The sequence below is a fragment of the Epinephelus moara genome, chromosome 16 (assembly GCF_006386435.1).
Source record: "Epinephelus moara isolate mb chromosome 16, YSFRI_EMoa_1.0, whole genome shotgun sequence".
NCBI classification, from domain to species: domain Eukaryota; kingdom Metazoa; phylum Chordata; class Actinopteri; order Perciformes; family Serranidae; genus Epinephelus; species Epinephelus moara.
In genome coordinates, this window is record NC_065521.1 from 45,958,327 (window position 1) to 45,975,277 (window position 16,951).

The 16,951-nt window shown below is 42.1% G+C and overlaps 3 protein-coding genes across 4 annotated transcripts; 1 reads left to right on the forward strand and 2 right to left on the reverse strand.

The window, feature by feature from the left end:
* Window positions 1-525: 525 nt before the first annotated feature.
* Window positions 526-4,699, reverse strand: gata1b (GATA binding protein 1b). Its single transcript, XM_050064501.1, has 5 exons — window positions 2,717-4,699; window positions 1,582-1,891; window positions 1,318-1,457; window positions 1,049-1,174; window positions 526-730 (listed from the first exon to the last, which is right to left on the reverse strand). The coding sequence occupies exons 1-5, from the start codon at window positions 2,798-2,800 to the stop codon at window positions 548-550; spliced, it is 843 nt and encodes a 280-aa protein (XP_049920458.1). The 5' UTR covers window positions 2,801-4,699; the 3' UTR covers window positions 526-547.
* Window positions 4,700-5,524: 825 nt separating this feature from the next.
* Window positions 5,525-11,726, reverse strand: cdk20 (cyclin-dependent kinase 20). 2 transcript variants are annotated; one of them, XM_050064492.1, is made up of 8 exons: window positions 10,805-11,725; window positions 10,356-10,469; window positions 10,091-10,279; window positions 9,398-9,519; window positions 7,870-7,932; window positions 7,042-7,165; window positions 6,229-6,384; window positions 5,535-5,944 (listed from the first exon to the last, which is right to left on the reverse strand). In XM_050064492.1, the coding sequence occupies exons 1-8, from the start codon at window positions 10,877-10,879 to the stop codon at window positions 5,753-5,755; spliced, it is 1,035 nt and encodes a 344-aa protein (XP_049920449.1). In that variant the 5' UTR covers window positions 10,880-11,725; the 3' UTR covers window positions 5,535-5,752. The 2 variants fall into 2 exon arrangements, with proteins under 2 accessions (XP_049920450.1, XP_049920449.1); XM_050064493.1 differs by lacking the exon at window positions 7,042-7,165 and having other exon boundaries at window positions 5,525-5,944; window positions 10,805-11,726.
* Window positions 11,727-11,945: 219 nt separating this feature from the next.
* Window positions 11,946-16,023, forward strand: uxt (ubiquitously-expressed, prefoldin-like chaperone). The gene is made up of 6 exons (XM_050064513.1): window positions 11,946-12,261; window positions 12,389-12,470; window positions 13,648-13,715; window positions 14,123-14,230; window positions 14,472-14,535; window positions 15,120-16,023. The coding sequence occupies exons 1-6, from the start codon at window positions 12,152-12,154 to the stop codon at window positions 15,177-15,179; spliced, it is 492 nt and encodes a 163-aa protein (XP_049920470.1). The 5' UTR covers window positions 11,946-12,151; the 3' UTR covers window positions 15,180-16,023.
* Window positions 16,024-16,951: the final 928 nt, after the last annotated feature.

The following is a 16,951-nucleotide window of genomic DNA, read 5'->3' on the forward strand; positions in this document are numbered from 1 at the left end:
CAGCACATACTGTGTTCATCAGTAATCTGCTGTATGAAACAGTTAAACTGATTTATTTGGCAGGTAGCTGCTCCACTCTACTGGCTTCTGGTTTTGTAAAGTATAAAGAGTTGCCATCTGTTCACCAGCACGTATCTGCTCTGTCCATCATAACAAATATAACCTCACAGTAGATGTAAGTTGTGTGTCATGGTGTTTTCTCACCAACAGCTTGTCAAGGTTAAAGTGTATGTTTTCAAACGTTAGCTTAGCAGGCTAACTTAAACACAGTGGCTTTATGTGTAAAAGGATGAAAGTAGCCTGGTCGTCTAACACAGGAGTGATTACATGACAATGTTAGAACATTTATATTCCTCCTCCTCTGACGCAGTGATGTTGCTGTCCAACATTTCAACAATGACCCTCCCAGTGCGTTGTGGGAGCCAGTAGGTGAGGTAAACTGGAGATCTCTTCTAAATCATTACAACATCCAGGTGTTTCTGTTCTACTGCAGATTTAGTTTTGTTTGCGTAGCGCACATCACGTACCAGCCTACGTGTTGGCCACATCAGTACGTGCTAGTCGTACAGTAAGCGGTGTCAAATACAGCCATGGCCTCCTCAGTGGGCGGGGTCAGTCGGGACAACTTCATCTCTGATTGGTCAGATTTCCTGCTCCTCTTGTTCTTATTGGTCACTTTACGGTTTCTGGTTTGGATTCCATCTTTCTTCATCGCCAGCGGCCGGTTGACCTGAAACACACAGAGTACACATCTCAAGTACTGTGGTAGTATCTGTTGTACTTTGTAGTAGAGTTGTAGTACCTGCTGTAGTTTGTAGTAGAGTTGTAGTACCAGGTGTAGTTTGTAGTAGAGTTGTAGTACCTGGTGTAGTTTGTAGTAGAGTTGTAGTACCTGTTGTAGTTTGTAGTACAGTTGTGGTGTAGTTTGTAGTACCTGCTGTAGTTTGTAGTACAGTTGTGGTGTAGTTTGTAGTACCTGCTGTAGTTTGTAGTACAGTTGTAGTGTAGTTTGTAGTACCTGGTGTAGTTTGTAGTACAGTTGTAGTACCTGGTGTAGTTTGTAGTAGAGGCCACAGGCGTTGCAGACGGGTTCTCCTGCAGAGTTTCGTCTCCACAGCGTCGTCGTTCCAGTTGCACAGTTGACACACTGAGTTCCTTTCCTCTGAGTCACAACCTGAAAACAGGATTTATATATTTATTATATTTTTATACGGAGAATCTCAGAGATGTGACAGGATGTGGTTAGCCTAGCTTAGCACAAAGACTGGAAGACTGTGTGTGTGTGGGTGTGTGTGTGTGTGTGCGCGCGTCTCTCACAGCTCTCCTCTTGGGTCGCAGCAGCGGTCTGTTGCTGGTTTCCTGTTGGAGGCAGCAGGTGTCACACAGGTGATGACCTGTAGCGTCTCTCCTCCACAGGGCAGCGCTTCTCGTCCCACAGCTCACACACTCACGCTGCTCTAAACACACACACACAAACATCAGTCATCCTGCAACACAGCCAGACAGACGGATGGACACACACACACACACACACACACACACACACACACTCACACACACACACACAGGTAGATGTCTCACCTGGGGCACTGCCCTGCCTCCATGACAGACTGCCAGATAACGGCCAGTCACTAGAGGAGGAGGAGGGGGAGGGGTAAAGGTTGCTGTAGTAACCGTTCCATCCAGGTGTTGAGAGGAGGCAGGTGGGGGGTGGGGTTACAGATGGATTACCATATAAGGAGGAGGAAGGAAGAGGCGGGACATAAGCAGAACTGAGTGATTGACAGCTGGAGTCGTCCAACCAGAGGGAGGAATTGATGACGTGGTAAAGCTCTGGCTCATGGGATGTGTTTGGTGATTCGAGGTAGGTGTGTGAAGGGGCGGAGCCAACCTGTGAGGAAGAGAACGTTAATTGTATTCATTAAAAACAGAAGAAGAAGAAGAAGAAGAAGGAGAGCAGAATAATCGACTCTGAGATGTGTTAGAGTTTTAACAGTTATGGCTGCCTTTGGAGCGCCTCAGGGTTCAGTATCAGGGCCTCTGTTGTTTTGGTTTTTCTTAAACAGCCTTTGCCTTAATGTGCATGATTCATGTGTTCATCTGAACGTCGATGACACAGTTATTTATTGCTCTGCTTGTACTCAGACTCAGGCCCTCATTGACTCCTGCTCAGTCTGAAGTTCATCCTGTACGCCGATAAAACAAAGTGCTCGTCATTCTCGAGTTAGAAGCTCTAAAGTCTCCAAACTATCGTTACACATCAGAACAAGAGCAGTGTTTCATCCTGGACATTATGTTAGACAAGTGTCTTTATTTAAAGGCACAAAATGAACTACATGTGAAAAGACTAAAACTGAAAAAAACAAAAAAAAAACAAAACAAAACATAATAATAATAATAAACTTTATTTATACAGCACCTTTCATGTAAGAAATGCCACACAAAGTGATTTACAATATGGACATTATAAGCTCTGAGTGCTTCACGTGAAAACAGACAGAATGAACTGATTAATAAAATCAAAGAGTTGTAAAACTATAAATCATTAAATCAAGTAAGACTTTTCTTACAGCGCAGGTCTCGACTGTTCTGTCTTTAAGAAAATCAGGTCTCTATGAAGTGATTATTGGGTTCATTTGTAATAACTACAACATGAGTGAAAATGGGTCGGCCTGTGACAGAGGCTCAGTATGTGAAAATGTAAAGTGTTTCTGACCTTTGTGTCGAACATCAATGTTTTGTATGGCATCGTTATGACAGCAGAGGACCAATCAGATAGCTGCAAATAATCCGACGTCATCTCTGCGTGTCAGAGAGGAAACGGAAAGACAAAGAACGGAAAGAAAAATGTGAGACAGAGTGAGAGCTCCTTCTGATCACATCACAGGAACTCTACTGCATCACCAGAAAGATGTATTAATTAGAATTATTAGTTAAAGAAAGAGGATAAAAGAAGAAGACAAAACAAAAAGATAAAACAAAAAGATAAAACACAAACAAAATTAAAAAAATAAAAATAAAATAAAGAAATAAAAATAAAAAGAGCACAAAGAGAAAAAGATTAAATAAAAATAATCAACAGATAAAAACAAAAAGATGAGAAAGATAAAAAGGATAAAAGGAGATAAAGATAAAACAAAAAGATAAAAATATTAAACAGAGACAAAAGATAGAATAAAAATGATCAAATAAAAAGATAAAACAAGGTAAAATAGAGAGATGAAATAAAACTAAATGATGAATCCATAAATCTCCTCTGTCCTTTAAGTCTAATTTATATAAATATTAAAGCAACCCACCTGTGTTCGTCTCCTCAGGTCTGCAGGAGCTCAGAATAAAGAGACAGGCTGATAATAAATGAAGCTGAAGACAGTTTACTCCTCGTCTGACTGATGCTGCGAGCTGACGGAGGAGAAACAGGAAGTGTGGGAGGGAACTACATGAACTGAATTTTTTCTTTTTTCAGTTCAGTATTTGATTAAGAGAGGTTTTTATTTATTTTATTGATGCTCACAGACCTGATGTGTGAAGCAGAGAGAGGAGGAAAGTAACTAAGTACACTCATACTTCATTATGAGGTACTGTACTTGAGTATTTCCATTTTGTGCCACTTTATACTTCTCCTTTACATCTCAGGGGCAGGTATGGTACCTTCTACTGTGTTACATTTATTTAACAGTTAACATTATTTGTACTTAAACACTGACATGTAAAACATTTTATATGATTTGTTTGCTTTGTTAAAGGTTAAACTCCTCAGCAGTGAAGTATTAATGAAGTCTGTAGATCCACCTGGTGTCTGCACACAGCTCTCAACATGGAGGCGTCTGAGCCTGTGGCTAACAGCTAACAGTGCTAACTCATTAAACAGTGCTGACGGAGCTAACGGTGTTAACCAGGATGGAGCTGGAGAGTGGACACTACACTGCCACAACGACGCCGTCCTGATATCAGCAGAAACCGCCATACGAGCACAGTGCAGAGTGGCAGCGATCATCTAACACAGTGGCGCCTGTATAGGGGAGAATAGTTAGGACAATTCCAAATAGGTAAAAATTAATATAAAATTATTAAACCATCATCATTAAGAATATAAGAATATTTTTTTCAAATATAGTAAAATTAATGATCTCTTTGTTTTTACTTGTGTTTGGCAGTAAAAGTTTAATATCCCCAATGACCCAAAAGGAAACATGCATATTGACTGACCACCCCCGTATCTGCATGAAATGGTTTGGTCCTGCCTTAGCACACTGAAGGTGACGGTGCCTAGTAGCAGTCAGCAGCTGCGCTAGGACGCTATGGTCATCATCATGCTAGCTAGGTTAGCACTAAAAGAAAATCCGGTTTTCACAAAAGGAAAGAGAGAAAGGAGAGAGAGGAGAGGCAAAAGAAAGGGTGTCAATATGTGAGCCAGTTTTTCTCCAAGAAAGGTGGGTAGCCTATTGTCTGTGAGTGGTAGAGATTAGCTTAATGTCCATAGTGAAATAAGCTAACGTTAGCTACAGACTAGTGTTAGCCTACACTTCACTCCTTTTTAATCTACATTTAATCAGTGCAGCTAAATGTTTAGCAAGCTGTTCATATTAAACCAGTTGTCCCCGCCCCTTTTACCAGACTCAACCACAGATGAGTCAGAAGCAGCAGCCCTGTCTGCCCATAACTTTACCCCTCCCTGCCCCAATGAAGAAGGTGAGCAACACATGCCAGTTAGCATCACTGCAGGGAGTCTGTGGGACTCTCTCTCTCTCTTTTTTACCATTACAAAAAAGAAAACGAAATATTTTTTAATGACAGAAATTCAAACAAATTATTTTTCCACATCATGATTATTATGAAACAAAACCAGCCTCCAACTGTCGGTACTGGATGCTGGACAGCTGGAAACATTAAGTAGCCTAACTCAGCCTGTATTAAAGGTACAGGCAATATTAAAATAATCCAGGTAGATGCTTTCATTTAGATTGAATTATTATTCATTATTCCCTCATGAAGGGCAATTTATTTGAGCAGCTTGCACGCACACACACACACACACAGACACACACACACACACAGAAACTTCATTCTCTGCTCAGGACGACATCAGGGGCCGAACACATGCTTCAAGTGCCTGGAAAACATGAAGTCGGGCGCTGGGTGCTCCTCTTGTACCTGCTTTCAAGGGTGTGGTGGCAGGTTGCGTCTGGGGTTGCTAAGCAACCATAACCAGCACTGTATCATAACCTACATACCAGAAATCCTGAGTGCAGAGCTGATCTTCTAGATGCCGTACTGTAAGTGTGTATTGGTCAAAAGTATCGTCCATGGGACAGATGTAACACTCTGACAGCTCTGCACTAACATCAGACTGGAGGTGACTGTGGCTCGGAGGTAAAGCGTGAAAACTCACTTGTTCAGCACTTCTGATTAATTGTTGTTTAATGTGATCTGTGTATCTGAACCTCCTCAGACTCAAATCCCATAATAATCATCTCTTCAGTAAAGCCAACAGAAGCCTCGAACACGCCATATTTAATAAACATGTGATTTTATAATTCATATTGTGTTGTTTCACTGCAGTAATATGTTGATGTAGATCTGAGTAAAGAGGAAACGTGAAGGTTCACTTCCTGTCGGAGAGCATCAGCAGGTGAGACTGACGAAAAACACGTCAACAAGACAAAACAAAAAAATAAATAAAAATAAATATAAAAACGTTTGTAAACATCAACACTGACGTAGGAAGCTGATTGGTCGGTCAGTCGTCTGTTCAGAGGCAGGAGGCGTGTCTCTGCAGCAGCGCAGGGTCTACCACACTGTTCTGCAGGGGCAGGTCCACTGAGAAGTCAGTGGGCGGAGCCTGCAGCCGCTGACGGGGGGGTCGGCCCCCCCTCTGAGGAATGGGCAGCTCTGAGTGGTGAGCAGGAAGAGGAGAGGAGAAGAAGTACGGATGGAGGAGAGCCTGCAGAGAGGAGGAGAGGGTCGCCAATCAATCAGTCAATCAATCAATCAATCAATCAATCAATCAACCAACTAATTATTAATTCAATCAACCAACCAATAAATTAAACATAATAACAGACCGCCTGCAGCAGCAGAGATCAGTTGGGTCCAGAAACAGTTCAACTGATATAAATTTTATATCTCTGGACTTTACTGGCGATCAAAGCACTGAAACAGTAAAGAGAGGACCTCAGGTCGAACCCTGAGGAACTCCACCTTCAGAGTCCACTTCCTGTTTCCTACCTGCCTGGCGGAGCAGCGCTGTTTGGACGGATAAACCAGGAACTTGTAGAGCAGGTCGACGGCCTGAGGAGACGTGTCAGGGACGATCTCCTCCAATGGGATGGCTGGATTCTCCTTAAAGGTGATTTTATTGTAATCTGGCAGCTCAACGATCTCCTGGAGAGACGGAGAGCATCAACACAATGATGTCATCACACTGATGTCATCACAGATCTACTTATATTACTTCTATACATAATGTTTGTAACATCAGAGGTTCTGCATCCTTTTAACAGTGGACGATGTCAGCAGCCAATCAGAGAACAGAACTGAGCCTGCCTTCTGTTTTCATTTTGGAGACACAAATATTATTTTAACCTCTGCGTGTTGCTGCTCTGACTAATGGCTCCACTATAGTTTCTATTTTTATAATTTTCTTAACTATTTTATGTTCTTTTAATCTTTTGTTATTTTATATTTTAATCTGTTCTTATTATTTGATTTTGTTTCTGACTGTATCTGCTTTTATCTTTTATTTTCTCTCACTATGTTCATAAGTAATTAGGAGAAATTCTTCTATGTGAAAACCGGCTGATTCTGATTCTGACTTTGTGCTGCTGAAACACTTGAGTTCCTCCTCTGAAGATCAATAAATGATGATCTCATCTCATTGATCAGTGATCAGCTGATATTGGTAGATGTGTCTAACTCCAGTTTAAATGTTAGAAAAGTCAGATTTTGCTGCTTTATGTTGAAATATTAATGTCAGTTAAGACACACGTATGGATTTATGAATGACACGTGTGTGTGTGTGTGTGTGTGTGTGTGTCGTACAGGCCAGCTGTCCTGTGTTGGAGTTCCCAGCACTCTGAGGACGCAGCAGAGCTGTTCAATGTCGTTTTCTCCAGGAAACAGAGGAGACGAGTTCAACAGCTCCCCGAAAATACAGCCCACCGCCCTGAAACACACACACACACACACACACAGATCAGGGCTTTTATTCTAAAGAGCTACAGGAAGAGAAACATATCAAGTAGACTCAGTGATAACATGTCATCAGCGCCCCCTGCTGCTCAGCTCTGAACACTGCACTGCATTATTTGGTCACTGTCAATGTGTTGGAGTTATTTAAGTAACTGTATATAATGTTTTATTTTTTATATGTCCTGTGTGTGTGTGTGTGTGTGTGTGTGTGTGTGTGTGTGTGTGTGTGAGAGCGACCGATTATATTTCATTGTGCTTTGTTGTAAAATGAATGCTTGTTTCCTCCAGGTGCTCTGACATGTTCTCCCTGTGTCAGCGTGGGTTTCCTCCAGGTGCTCCAGCTTCCTCCCACAGTCCAAAGACATGCAGGTTAACTGGTGACTCTAAATTGTCCATAGGTGTGAATGTGAGTGTGAATGGTTGTCTGTCTCTATGTGTCAGTCCTGTGATAGTCTGGTGACCTGTCCAGGGTGAACTCCGCCTCTCGCCCGGTGTCAGCTGGGATAGGCTCCGCCCCCCACAACCCTCAAGAGGATAAGCGGTTACGGAAATGAATGAATGAACCTTGTAGCTAAAAATGTTTTTCCATCAGCAGACGTTACAGCGTCGTCATGATGAATAGAATAAAAACAAAATTGATCAAAACTAATAATAACTAATCTTCAGTATTAATCTCACCACAGGTCGACTCCCTCGTCGTACTTTCTGGCCCCGTACAGCAGCTCAGGAGCTCTGTACCACCTGAAAACACACACACACACACATACACACACACACACACACACACACACACACACACACACGATCATAATGAAGTTCATTATTTGTATGAGGTTTACAATGTGAGAATAATAATGTCATTTTTTTGCAGACTTGTCTCTCCCTCTGACACAGGCTCCTTTAACACTTCCTGTTCAAGGCGGGAATATCACGCCACTACGTGACAAAATGTCTGTATGGGACAGCTGACAGGACGGGATCATGTGTTATGTGTACGACACACCGCAGGAGTTTTAAAAAGCAGCTGTTAGCAGTTAGCAGCTAACTCAAAGAGGAAGAACAGCTGCTGTTAGCAGTTAGCTAGACTCACAAGTCAGTCTTTAGACGCTTTGCTTAACTAAAGACTGATGTCTTTCTCCCTGATTTTGTGTTTAGATGGGCGGATACAATTTCAGAGTTTAAAAAAACTCCCTACGTTGCAGAACCAATAGTAAATCCACAGGGCGGTCCTTCGGTGGCTCGCTGAACTCTTGTGCTCGTAAACATAGTCCGACTAGAAACACATGTAGCGGTACAAAATGGCTCAAGTCGCTGTAAGTCCTTCATTTCCACAATCTTGTGGACTGAGCACACGTTTGATAAAACGGAGTTAAATCTCTCGGCATCCATTTTCAAGGTCTCTGTGTGTTTGTTTCCTTGCGGACGAGAAAAGGGGGAGCGCACATTTCCGGGAGGGCGTGTCCTTTTCAAAAATGCAAGAGGCGTTGTTTTGTTGCCGGCCGTTTTCGCTGGTGTGTTAAACACACTTTAGAAAGGAGTGTTCCCAGACTATCAGAAGGCGGAGATCTCTGATTGTCTGGTGGCGAAACTAGCAGTTAGCAGCTAACTCAAAGAAGAAGAACTGCAGCTGTTAGCAGTTAGCGGCTAACTCAAACAATAAGGTCCAGGAGCTCCTTACCCTCTGAGCAGAGGATGAGATCAGCTGCCATATAACAGGGACGCTAAATGATTGTTATTGACATGTGATGCCATTGTTACTGTTTATACATATGACATATAACATATGTTGACACGTATGTTATATGTCACACTAGAGGCTGACGCTGTTGTGTTACATGCCACGCCTCTTTTGATTCTGTGATGTCATCATGCTGTCTGACACCACACACTGGAGCCGCATGATGGCGCTGTCGTTTGGTTCTGTGTAAAAACCTGTAAGACAGTCTCTCTGTCACACAGTCCGGTCTGTTCACATTAACGAAGCATTTTCTTATTTTCTTGATAAATAAAGTTTTATGGTCTTTTCTGATTTTAAGGTTGAATGAGTGACTTGTTTTACACTCATAGTGCGCATCCTTTGTGTGGGATGAATTTATAGTGTGTGAGTTTTGTCAGAATATACACCCTACAAAACTAAAACCAAAAAATAATACTTGCACACAAAGGTGTGTGTGTGTGTGTGTGTGTGTGTGTGTGTGTGTGTTACCTGGTGGCCACCTGGTGGCTGTACAGTCTCTCTCCCTGCTCACTGAACAGTCTGGCCAAACCAAAGTCTGCGATCTTAAGGTGACCTGAAGAGCTGATGAGGAGGTTCGCTGGCTTCAGGTCCTACACACACACACACGCACACACACACACACACGCGCACACGCACACGCACACACACACACACACACACACACACACACACACACATCACGGGTTTTATTCTGAAGGGCTACAGGAACAGAAACTCAAGCGCCTAAAACAGAACCTCAGGAAGTGCACCGGGCTTTGAAGCCAATTTTTGTAGTGGCCAAACAGTGGTGCTGATATTTCTGGGGTCTGCTGCATGATGCAGCGCAAGAAAGACTTTTTCACATTGTGAAAGAAATGTCTTTAAATCAGTAGATGATCTTAGTGAGTGCCCTCACTCCCAGGAAGTGACTCGTTCCATGATCAGGATTTGATCCATTTGGTCCAATAACATTTGGAAAGTTTGGAAGAGCTGCAAGATTAATTTATTTTATGCCAAATTAAGTTGGTGAAGTGCTAAACTGGAGGTTGGCTGCTCGTGGTGTTTTCCACTGTAATGATGTCATCATGTTTTATATATGTTTTTAACCTTCCTGATTGTTTTCACTCTGTAACTTTGTTATTAAGCTGCTGTGTGAATAAATAAATAAAGTGATGACCTCACCCGGTGCATGATGTTGTTGTGATGCAGGAAGGCCACGCCCTTTAGCAGCATCATCATGTAACCTTTGACCTGAGCCGGGGTCAAAGGTCGCTGAGAGTTCCTGATGACCTCAGAGAGGTCGGAGAGCATGAAGTCAAAGACCAGGACGAAGCCCGTCCCGTGAGGGAAGACATCCTTCAGCTTCACCACCTGAGGAAGAAGAGGAGGAGGAGAGTGAGGCTGACCTCTGACCTCTCACCCTAAGAAGATGTTGTCTGAGACTCACATGTTGGTTGTCCTCGATCTCCTGCAGGGCCTTGATCTCCCTCAGAGCCTGGTTGGGGATGCCGTCCTCCAGACGCCTCAGAGCCACTTTCTTCAGAGCCACCGTCTCTCCTGTCTGACAGGAATGTAATGAAGGTTAAACAGTCTGTTAAGTCTACGTTAGTCCTCGTGTTTGTACCTGATGCTGATTCTTTTGTTTGACACAAAAGACCTGAGACACTCCACTACATCCTGTGCTGCACTGTACACAGGAGGAGGACTACACAGTCTCTCTTATTTATAAAGTGTTATATATCTGACAAAATTAAGCTGAAACCAGAAAATATTTTACTTGAAAAATGTCTGGATTAATTAGATGATCAAAGCAGTTATGGATCATTTTTATTATTATTATTATTTGCTATAAACAAAAATGATTGTTAGTTTATTGTTGTTGACCAGCTGAGTTACCTCGATGTGTTTGGCCTTGAAGACGATGCCGTGAGCTCCTTCTCCGATCCGACCCAGAATACTGTACTGCTCCATGTTCTCACGGTCACTGCATCAACCTGGACTACAGGTCTGAGCGTTGAACCTGGACTACAGGTCTGAGCGTTGAACCTGGACTACAGGTCTGAGTGTTGAACCTGGACTACAGGTCTGAGCGTTGAACCTGGACTACAGGTGTGACTTTTTATCCAGTCCTGACTGAACTGTGTCAACACTGAGTGTCTGATCTGTGGTCTTGTTAAATCAAATATTTCCTAATTTAAGCTGTGTTCAGTCCTTCAGGGTTTGTTCTGACCATCAGGAGGAACTTTTAGCAGAATGATTGTTTCTGAGGTAAAAAACACCAGTCAGGGTTTTTCTTGTTGCTTCCGGTTTACTAGAAAAAGCTGAAAATCAGAGGAACTGAAGCAAAACACGAACTCCGTTAATAAATCTATCATTTCACCGATGTTGCGCTTATTTGCTCAATAATTAAGAAAGCTACACAACCATATGTTAAATGATTTAAATATTATAACCGTATACTTTGATTCGAGGTGTGAGACAACCGTAAAGAAACAACCTGTTGTCAGTAAACATTAATTTCTATAGCGACAGCCTCTGAGGGGAGCTAACAGCTAGCTACTGTTAGCTAACGTTGCCTTGGTAACCTACTAGCTAAGATAGCAGAGCTAATTGTCCGCTCTGAACAACTGATGGTGTCCCACCACGCGTGTCCGACAGGAACTAAAGAGACGCAGAGTTCCGTCTGTTAAAAAACACACACATTTGTTCATGCGCAGCATTTTAACTACAGTTGTTAAACCAGCTAACTACAGAGCGACCAGTGGTCCGCCATATTTGTTTACAGTGACGTCAGGGACGAGTCCCACTGCAGAACTAGAGCAGGTAGAAGAAACTCACCTGTCGGTCCGTCAGACTGTGAAACGCTGAGCCGGCTGTCAGTGCTCGATCATGTGGGATTATTTCTGAGAGAGCAGAGTATATTTTACAAAGTAGTATTACTCATATTTAGCTCAACATGTCGGTGCTTCTTCACTGTTTCTTTAGAATTGTTTCTTCTATTCACTGTAGTTCTGTGCGCAATGTGTCACCGCCTCCATATTGAAACCTGGAAGTACTTGTTTTGCACATCCGGGGTATGGTCGGTGTTTACGTTACGTGAGTCCTCAGCAGCATGCTAACCGGACAGTTTGTGGACCGGTAACGACTCTGAGACGTTGCCGTTAACATCAGTTAGACACCCAGCCGGTTACCGGAGAAGCTTATCCTCTTCACAGTTTGGATTTAAGGAGAAAAACAGAGAAGATGTCTCCGCCTGCCGATGCTAATGCTAATGCTAATGCTAATGCTAACGTGGATCAGAAGGTTCTGCAGTATGAAACTTTCATCAACGAAGTTCTGAGGAGAGATTTACAGTAAGAATAGTTATTAAACATTATTTACACAACCAGAGGGAAGAGACACAGCAGGATATAACTGGATTATATTAATAAAGTTTATTGTTGTTTTCATTCTAACTGTTGATGTTTGTGTGTTTGTCAGGAGGGTGTTGGAGCAGAGAGACTCTGTGTATGAGAAGATCTCTCAGTATCTGCAGCTGAAGAACACCATACAGAGTCTGCAGGTGCACACACACACACACACACACACACACACACACACACACACACACACAGATATATGTATTCAGAAAATAAGAATTAAGAAATTAAAATCAAGACGTTTAGATCGTGTGATGAAATAAATTAAGTTCATCTTTTTAACATAAAAATAAATGTCAACAGCGTTTTTGTTGGTAGATGAAGAAATAATTTCACATAATTTTGACATCATCAGAAATTAGAAAATTAACATCTGTCCAACACACTGAAGCAGGGCTGCACGATATTTGATTTTATGTGGATATGCCGATACTTACTCAACTGATAACTGATACTGATGTCAATATATCCACTTCTTTCCCACCTGATGTCAGTGATCATCATCAAGTCTCTTCTGTAGATGAATTAACATCATATTACACACACAGACTGTGATGGTGACGGCCCACCAGCAGGTGGAGACATGAAACACTGTTCAGTGTCTGTGATATTCAGTCATTGTGCTAAACAGGAAAAAACATGTTGTCTGATTCCGAGAGTTCATTTCAAAGCTGATCAGCTGATACTGATGATGTACAGATGTTATTGTGCCTCCCTGTTCTGTGGGTTTATCAGAGTAGTTTGTGTTGAGACGAAAATATGCTTTATCAGAAAATCAGTGACACAAAAATTGTCTTTTTAATTCAAGTGATGACTCGTTCTCCCAAATCTCTTGGCGTAAACGATGGGCTTGTTCAAGATGAATATGGGCGAGATCAGGCGGTGACAAAAAGCTGCGTTGAGGTCGGACAGTTTCCAGGAGCCTTTGGTCCGTACAGGAAGTCACAGAAACACTCACATCCTGTCAGATCTGTTGACAAATAAAATCAGCTGTTAGATCAGATGAGACCCAGGTGTTTGCAGTCCGTGGAGCCTGGCTCTAAAAACTGCGACCACCTCGCTCCCGTGAGATTACCGTTGTCCACTTTTGTATGACATCAGAGCGAGTCGGGATGAAGTCGAACGCAAATCTAACCAGCATGCATTGTGCGCAGATCGCCAGTGATCAAATAAGTGCAGGCCTGGCTCATCTCTAACGAGCTCACTGAGGAACATGAAACACGTTCAGTATGAAGGTCACATGTTAGTGACATGCTGAGTGATGTCACTTCCCTTAGTGTGTGTGTGTGTGTGTGTGTGTGTGTGTGTGTGTTCCTGCAGGAGTCTGGCTCTCAGCAGCTGAAGACAGACGTGGATCTCGGCTGTAACTTCTTCGTCCAGGCTGAAGTGTAAGCTGCTGATACACTGATCAATAACTCTGATCGATCAAACTTTATTCATGTTTATATGAAGACGTCAGAGGTTCATTACACTTTGATCATATTTAACAAGACAGTCTGAACTTTTCTGCTCATTTCTATGTTGTATTCATACGACTGTGTTTAATCAAGTGTTTCTGTTTCACTGCTGCTCACCAGTTATTTATGTATTTGATTGATTGATTGATTGAGAGATATCAGCTTTAGAACACGACATTCTCACTGTCGGGGTTTTCCATCTTGTCCTCCCACACTTCCTCAGATTAGAAACAAAACAGAGCTGTCTTGGTGTTTTAGAAAATGCAGATGAACCTTGGAGGATTACCCAGAATCCTCTTCAAACCCGTCATTTCCACTTCCTCTTCTTCTTCTGTCAGGGAGGACTCGTCCAGGATCTATGTGGCGGTCGGTTACGGTTTCTTCGTGGAGATGACCCACGACGAAGCTCTGCGATTCATCGACAAGAAGACGAGTCAGCTCACAGCGTCAGTTCACATGAACTGCTCTTCTTCTGTGGTTTTATTCCTGCAGCAGTTAAGAAAAAAAACAGCACTGACTTTAGTTCACGTGTTTGAGATCTCAGCCAGACTGTACACTAAAGCTTTGTGAGATTATTTTTGCGGATTAAGTTTAAGTGAAAAAGGAAAACGTTGTGTGTTAGCTTGATGCTAACTGTGTCTGTTGTTTTGAGTGCGACATGCTAACTGTGCTAACATTATGTTGCAGCTTCACAGAGCAGCTCACCAAAGACTCTGCAAAGATTAAAGCCAACATCCGCATGGTGCTCGAGGTCAGTTCTCTATTGACACACCGTAAAGTTACTCATGATCAGTTTATTTTCATTCACATTACCGATTAATCTACTGATCTTTTTTTTTTTTTTTTTACTGATGGTTTTTTACTGTTTTTTATTTTATTAATATTTTTGCGATAATTTACTGATATTTTGGAGATTTTTTTTCAGATTTGTAAACATTTTAAAAATCATTTTCTATAATATTTTGGATATTTTGCTAATATTTTTTCAAAGATTTTACTGTTTTTTATTATAAATATATTTTTACTAATATTATATATATATATATATATATATAAAAGATAATTTGCTATTATTTTGGGATATTTTAATAATATTTTTTTCCAGTGTTTTTAAGATATTTTCCAGATTTTAAAAAAATATTTTACTGATATATTTCAGATAATTTACTGACAAGTTTTGGATTTTTAAAAATATTTTTAAGAATATTTTTTGTAAAACAGAGTTTTTGATATAATTTACCGATTTATTTATTCCTCCTCCATCTCCTCCTCCTCCTCCTCCTCCTCCGCCTCCTCCTCCCATCTCATCCTCCTCCTCCTCCTCCTCCTCCTCAGGGTCTGAGGGAGCTGCAGGGACTGACCGATCTGCCAGAGAGCAGAAGAGAGGTCTTTTAGACGTGTCCACGTGTTGGACGAGCTGAGGACGTTCAGACCTGTTGACTTCACGTTCAACAGACTGAAGCTTTGTTCAGATGGGACGAACAGACCTTGACTTTTATACAAACTCATCACTCAGGATACTGTAACTATGGTGACGGGATAGGATATTATGGTCTGTAACAGAGAAGGACATTCAGCAGGACAGATGTCTCCACAGGAGGGCGCCAGAGAGGCGAGCAGGAGGTGAATTAGAGTCTCTCCTTCATCACTCAGTGACCATGAACACACAGACGTGAAACACATGTTGATCTCGTTCAGTGTGACGTCTCAACGTCTCTGATGTTCGTCCAGACGAAATAAACCCGCTCAGAAATCAGAGACAAAAGAATCATCATGTTTTAAGTTTTCCTCAGTCGTCCATGTCGCTGCAGCGGCTGTGGGTCCGATTCCGACCTGCGACCCTTTGCTGCCATCATCCCCTCTGTCTTCCCCGTCATGCTGCCACCGTCCTGTCAGATAGAGGTCAAGAAGACCAAAGAAATAATCTAAAACAATAATTATAATGTCACAGGAAGTGACTGAAGTTTCAATGTGCTGCAGAGTGAAGATTTTGTACATTTAAATTATTTTCATCAGACCTTAAAAACTCTTCAATCACACCTCACTGCCAAGAATATGTGGACAGCTCAGTGTTTCCTGGTTTGGAATCTGACCACTGCAGAGGACTCCTCAGATATTATCAAACTGTAGACGTGACACTTTGAGGTGAAGAGACCTGCACAGTTAGTTGTCTCGTGTGTTCAGAGTTTTAAATGTGGTGGTTCAGTTTGAATAAACAGCTGCTGAGTGTTCTGCGTTCACACACTCTTTGTTTGATTTTGTTTCACCTCTGCAGACGTTCACTCCTCTGAGCAACAGCAGGTCTGTAAAACTGAAAGTTAAGTAATAAAAGTTCAGTAGAAGTACAAAGTCTTTATTGTCACTGTGGAGGAATACGACCACGTTAGTTGTGACACTCAAAAAAACACGACACATGACGTTCAGTGAGGACAAACATGCAATAAACAAATAGATAAATATAAAAGTATTTAAAGTGCTCAGTGGATGGCAGAGCAGTGAGTGGATGGCAGAGCAGTGTGCTGATGGCTGCAGGAAAGAAACTGTCAATCAAATGATACTTAATAATTTGAGTCAGTGAAGCAAATGTCTTGTTGGTTGGTAATCGTGTTCAAACGCGTCGACCTTGGACGCCAAAGACGTGAAGGAGCCATAAGTCACAACTGTATTTGGCACCACGGCTCTGTGTCCAAATACTTTTGGACATGTAACATGAGCAGTGGTGAAGGACGTATTCAGATCCTTTACTTAAGTAAGGGAAAAAGAGCAGGAGGAAACAAACACTGGACTGACAAAAATAATCATTGGATTCTCACATTTCCGACGGTCCTTCGACACATCATGTGCAACAAACGCTCCATCAGGAGGAAAAAACCCAAAACACCAAAAACACATCTGATCTTAAAAAGTGACATTTCATCAAAATCACTTTATTCTACGTGTCATTATAAATGTGTCCAAAAATAAACCATCTGCACGACAAGAGTGGAAACCTGAGACTTTTTTCAACTCCAGGATTTCATCTTCAGCTTTTAACTTTCAAACATCAAAGATTTAAAAATCTAATAAGTCATTTATGGAGGAGGGAGGGTCATGGAGTTTCCTCCAGTCACTCAGGGAGGGTCACACCTCAGCCCCCCCCCCCCCCCCCCCCCCCCCCCCCCACCCGA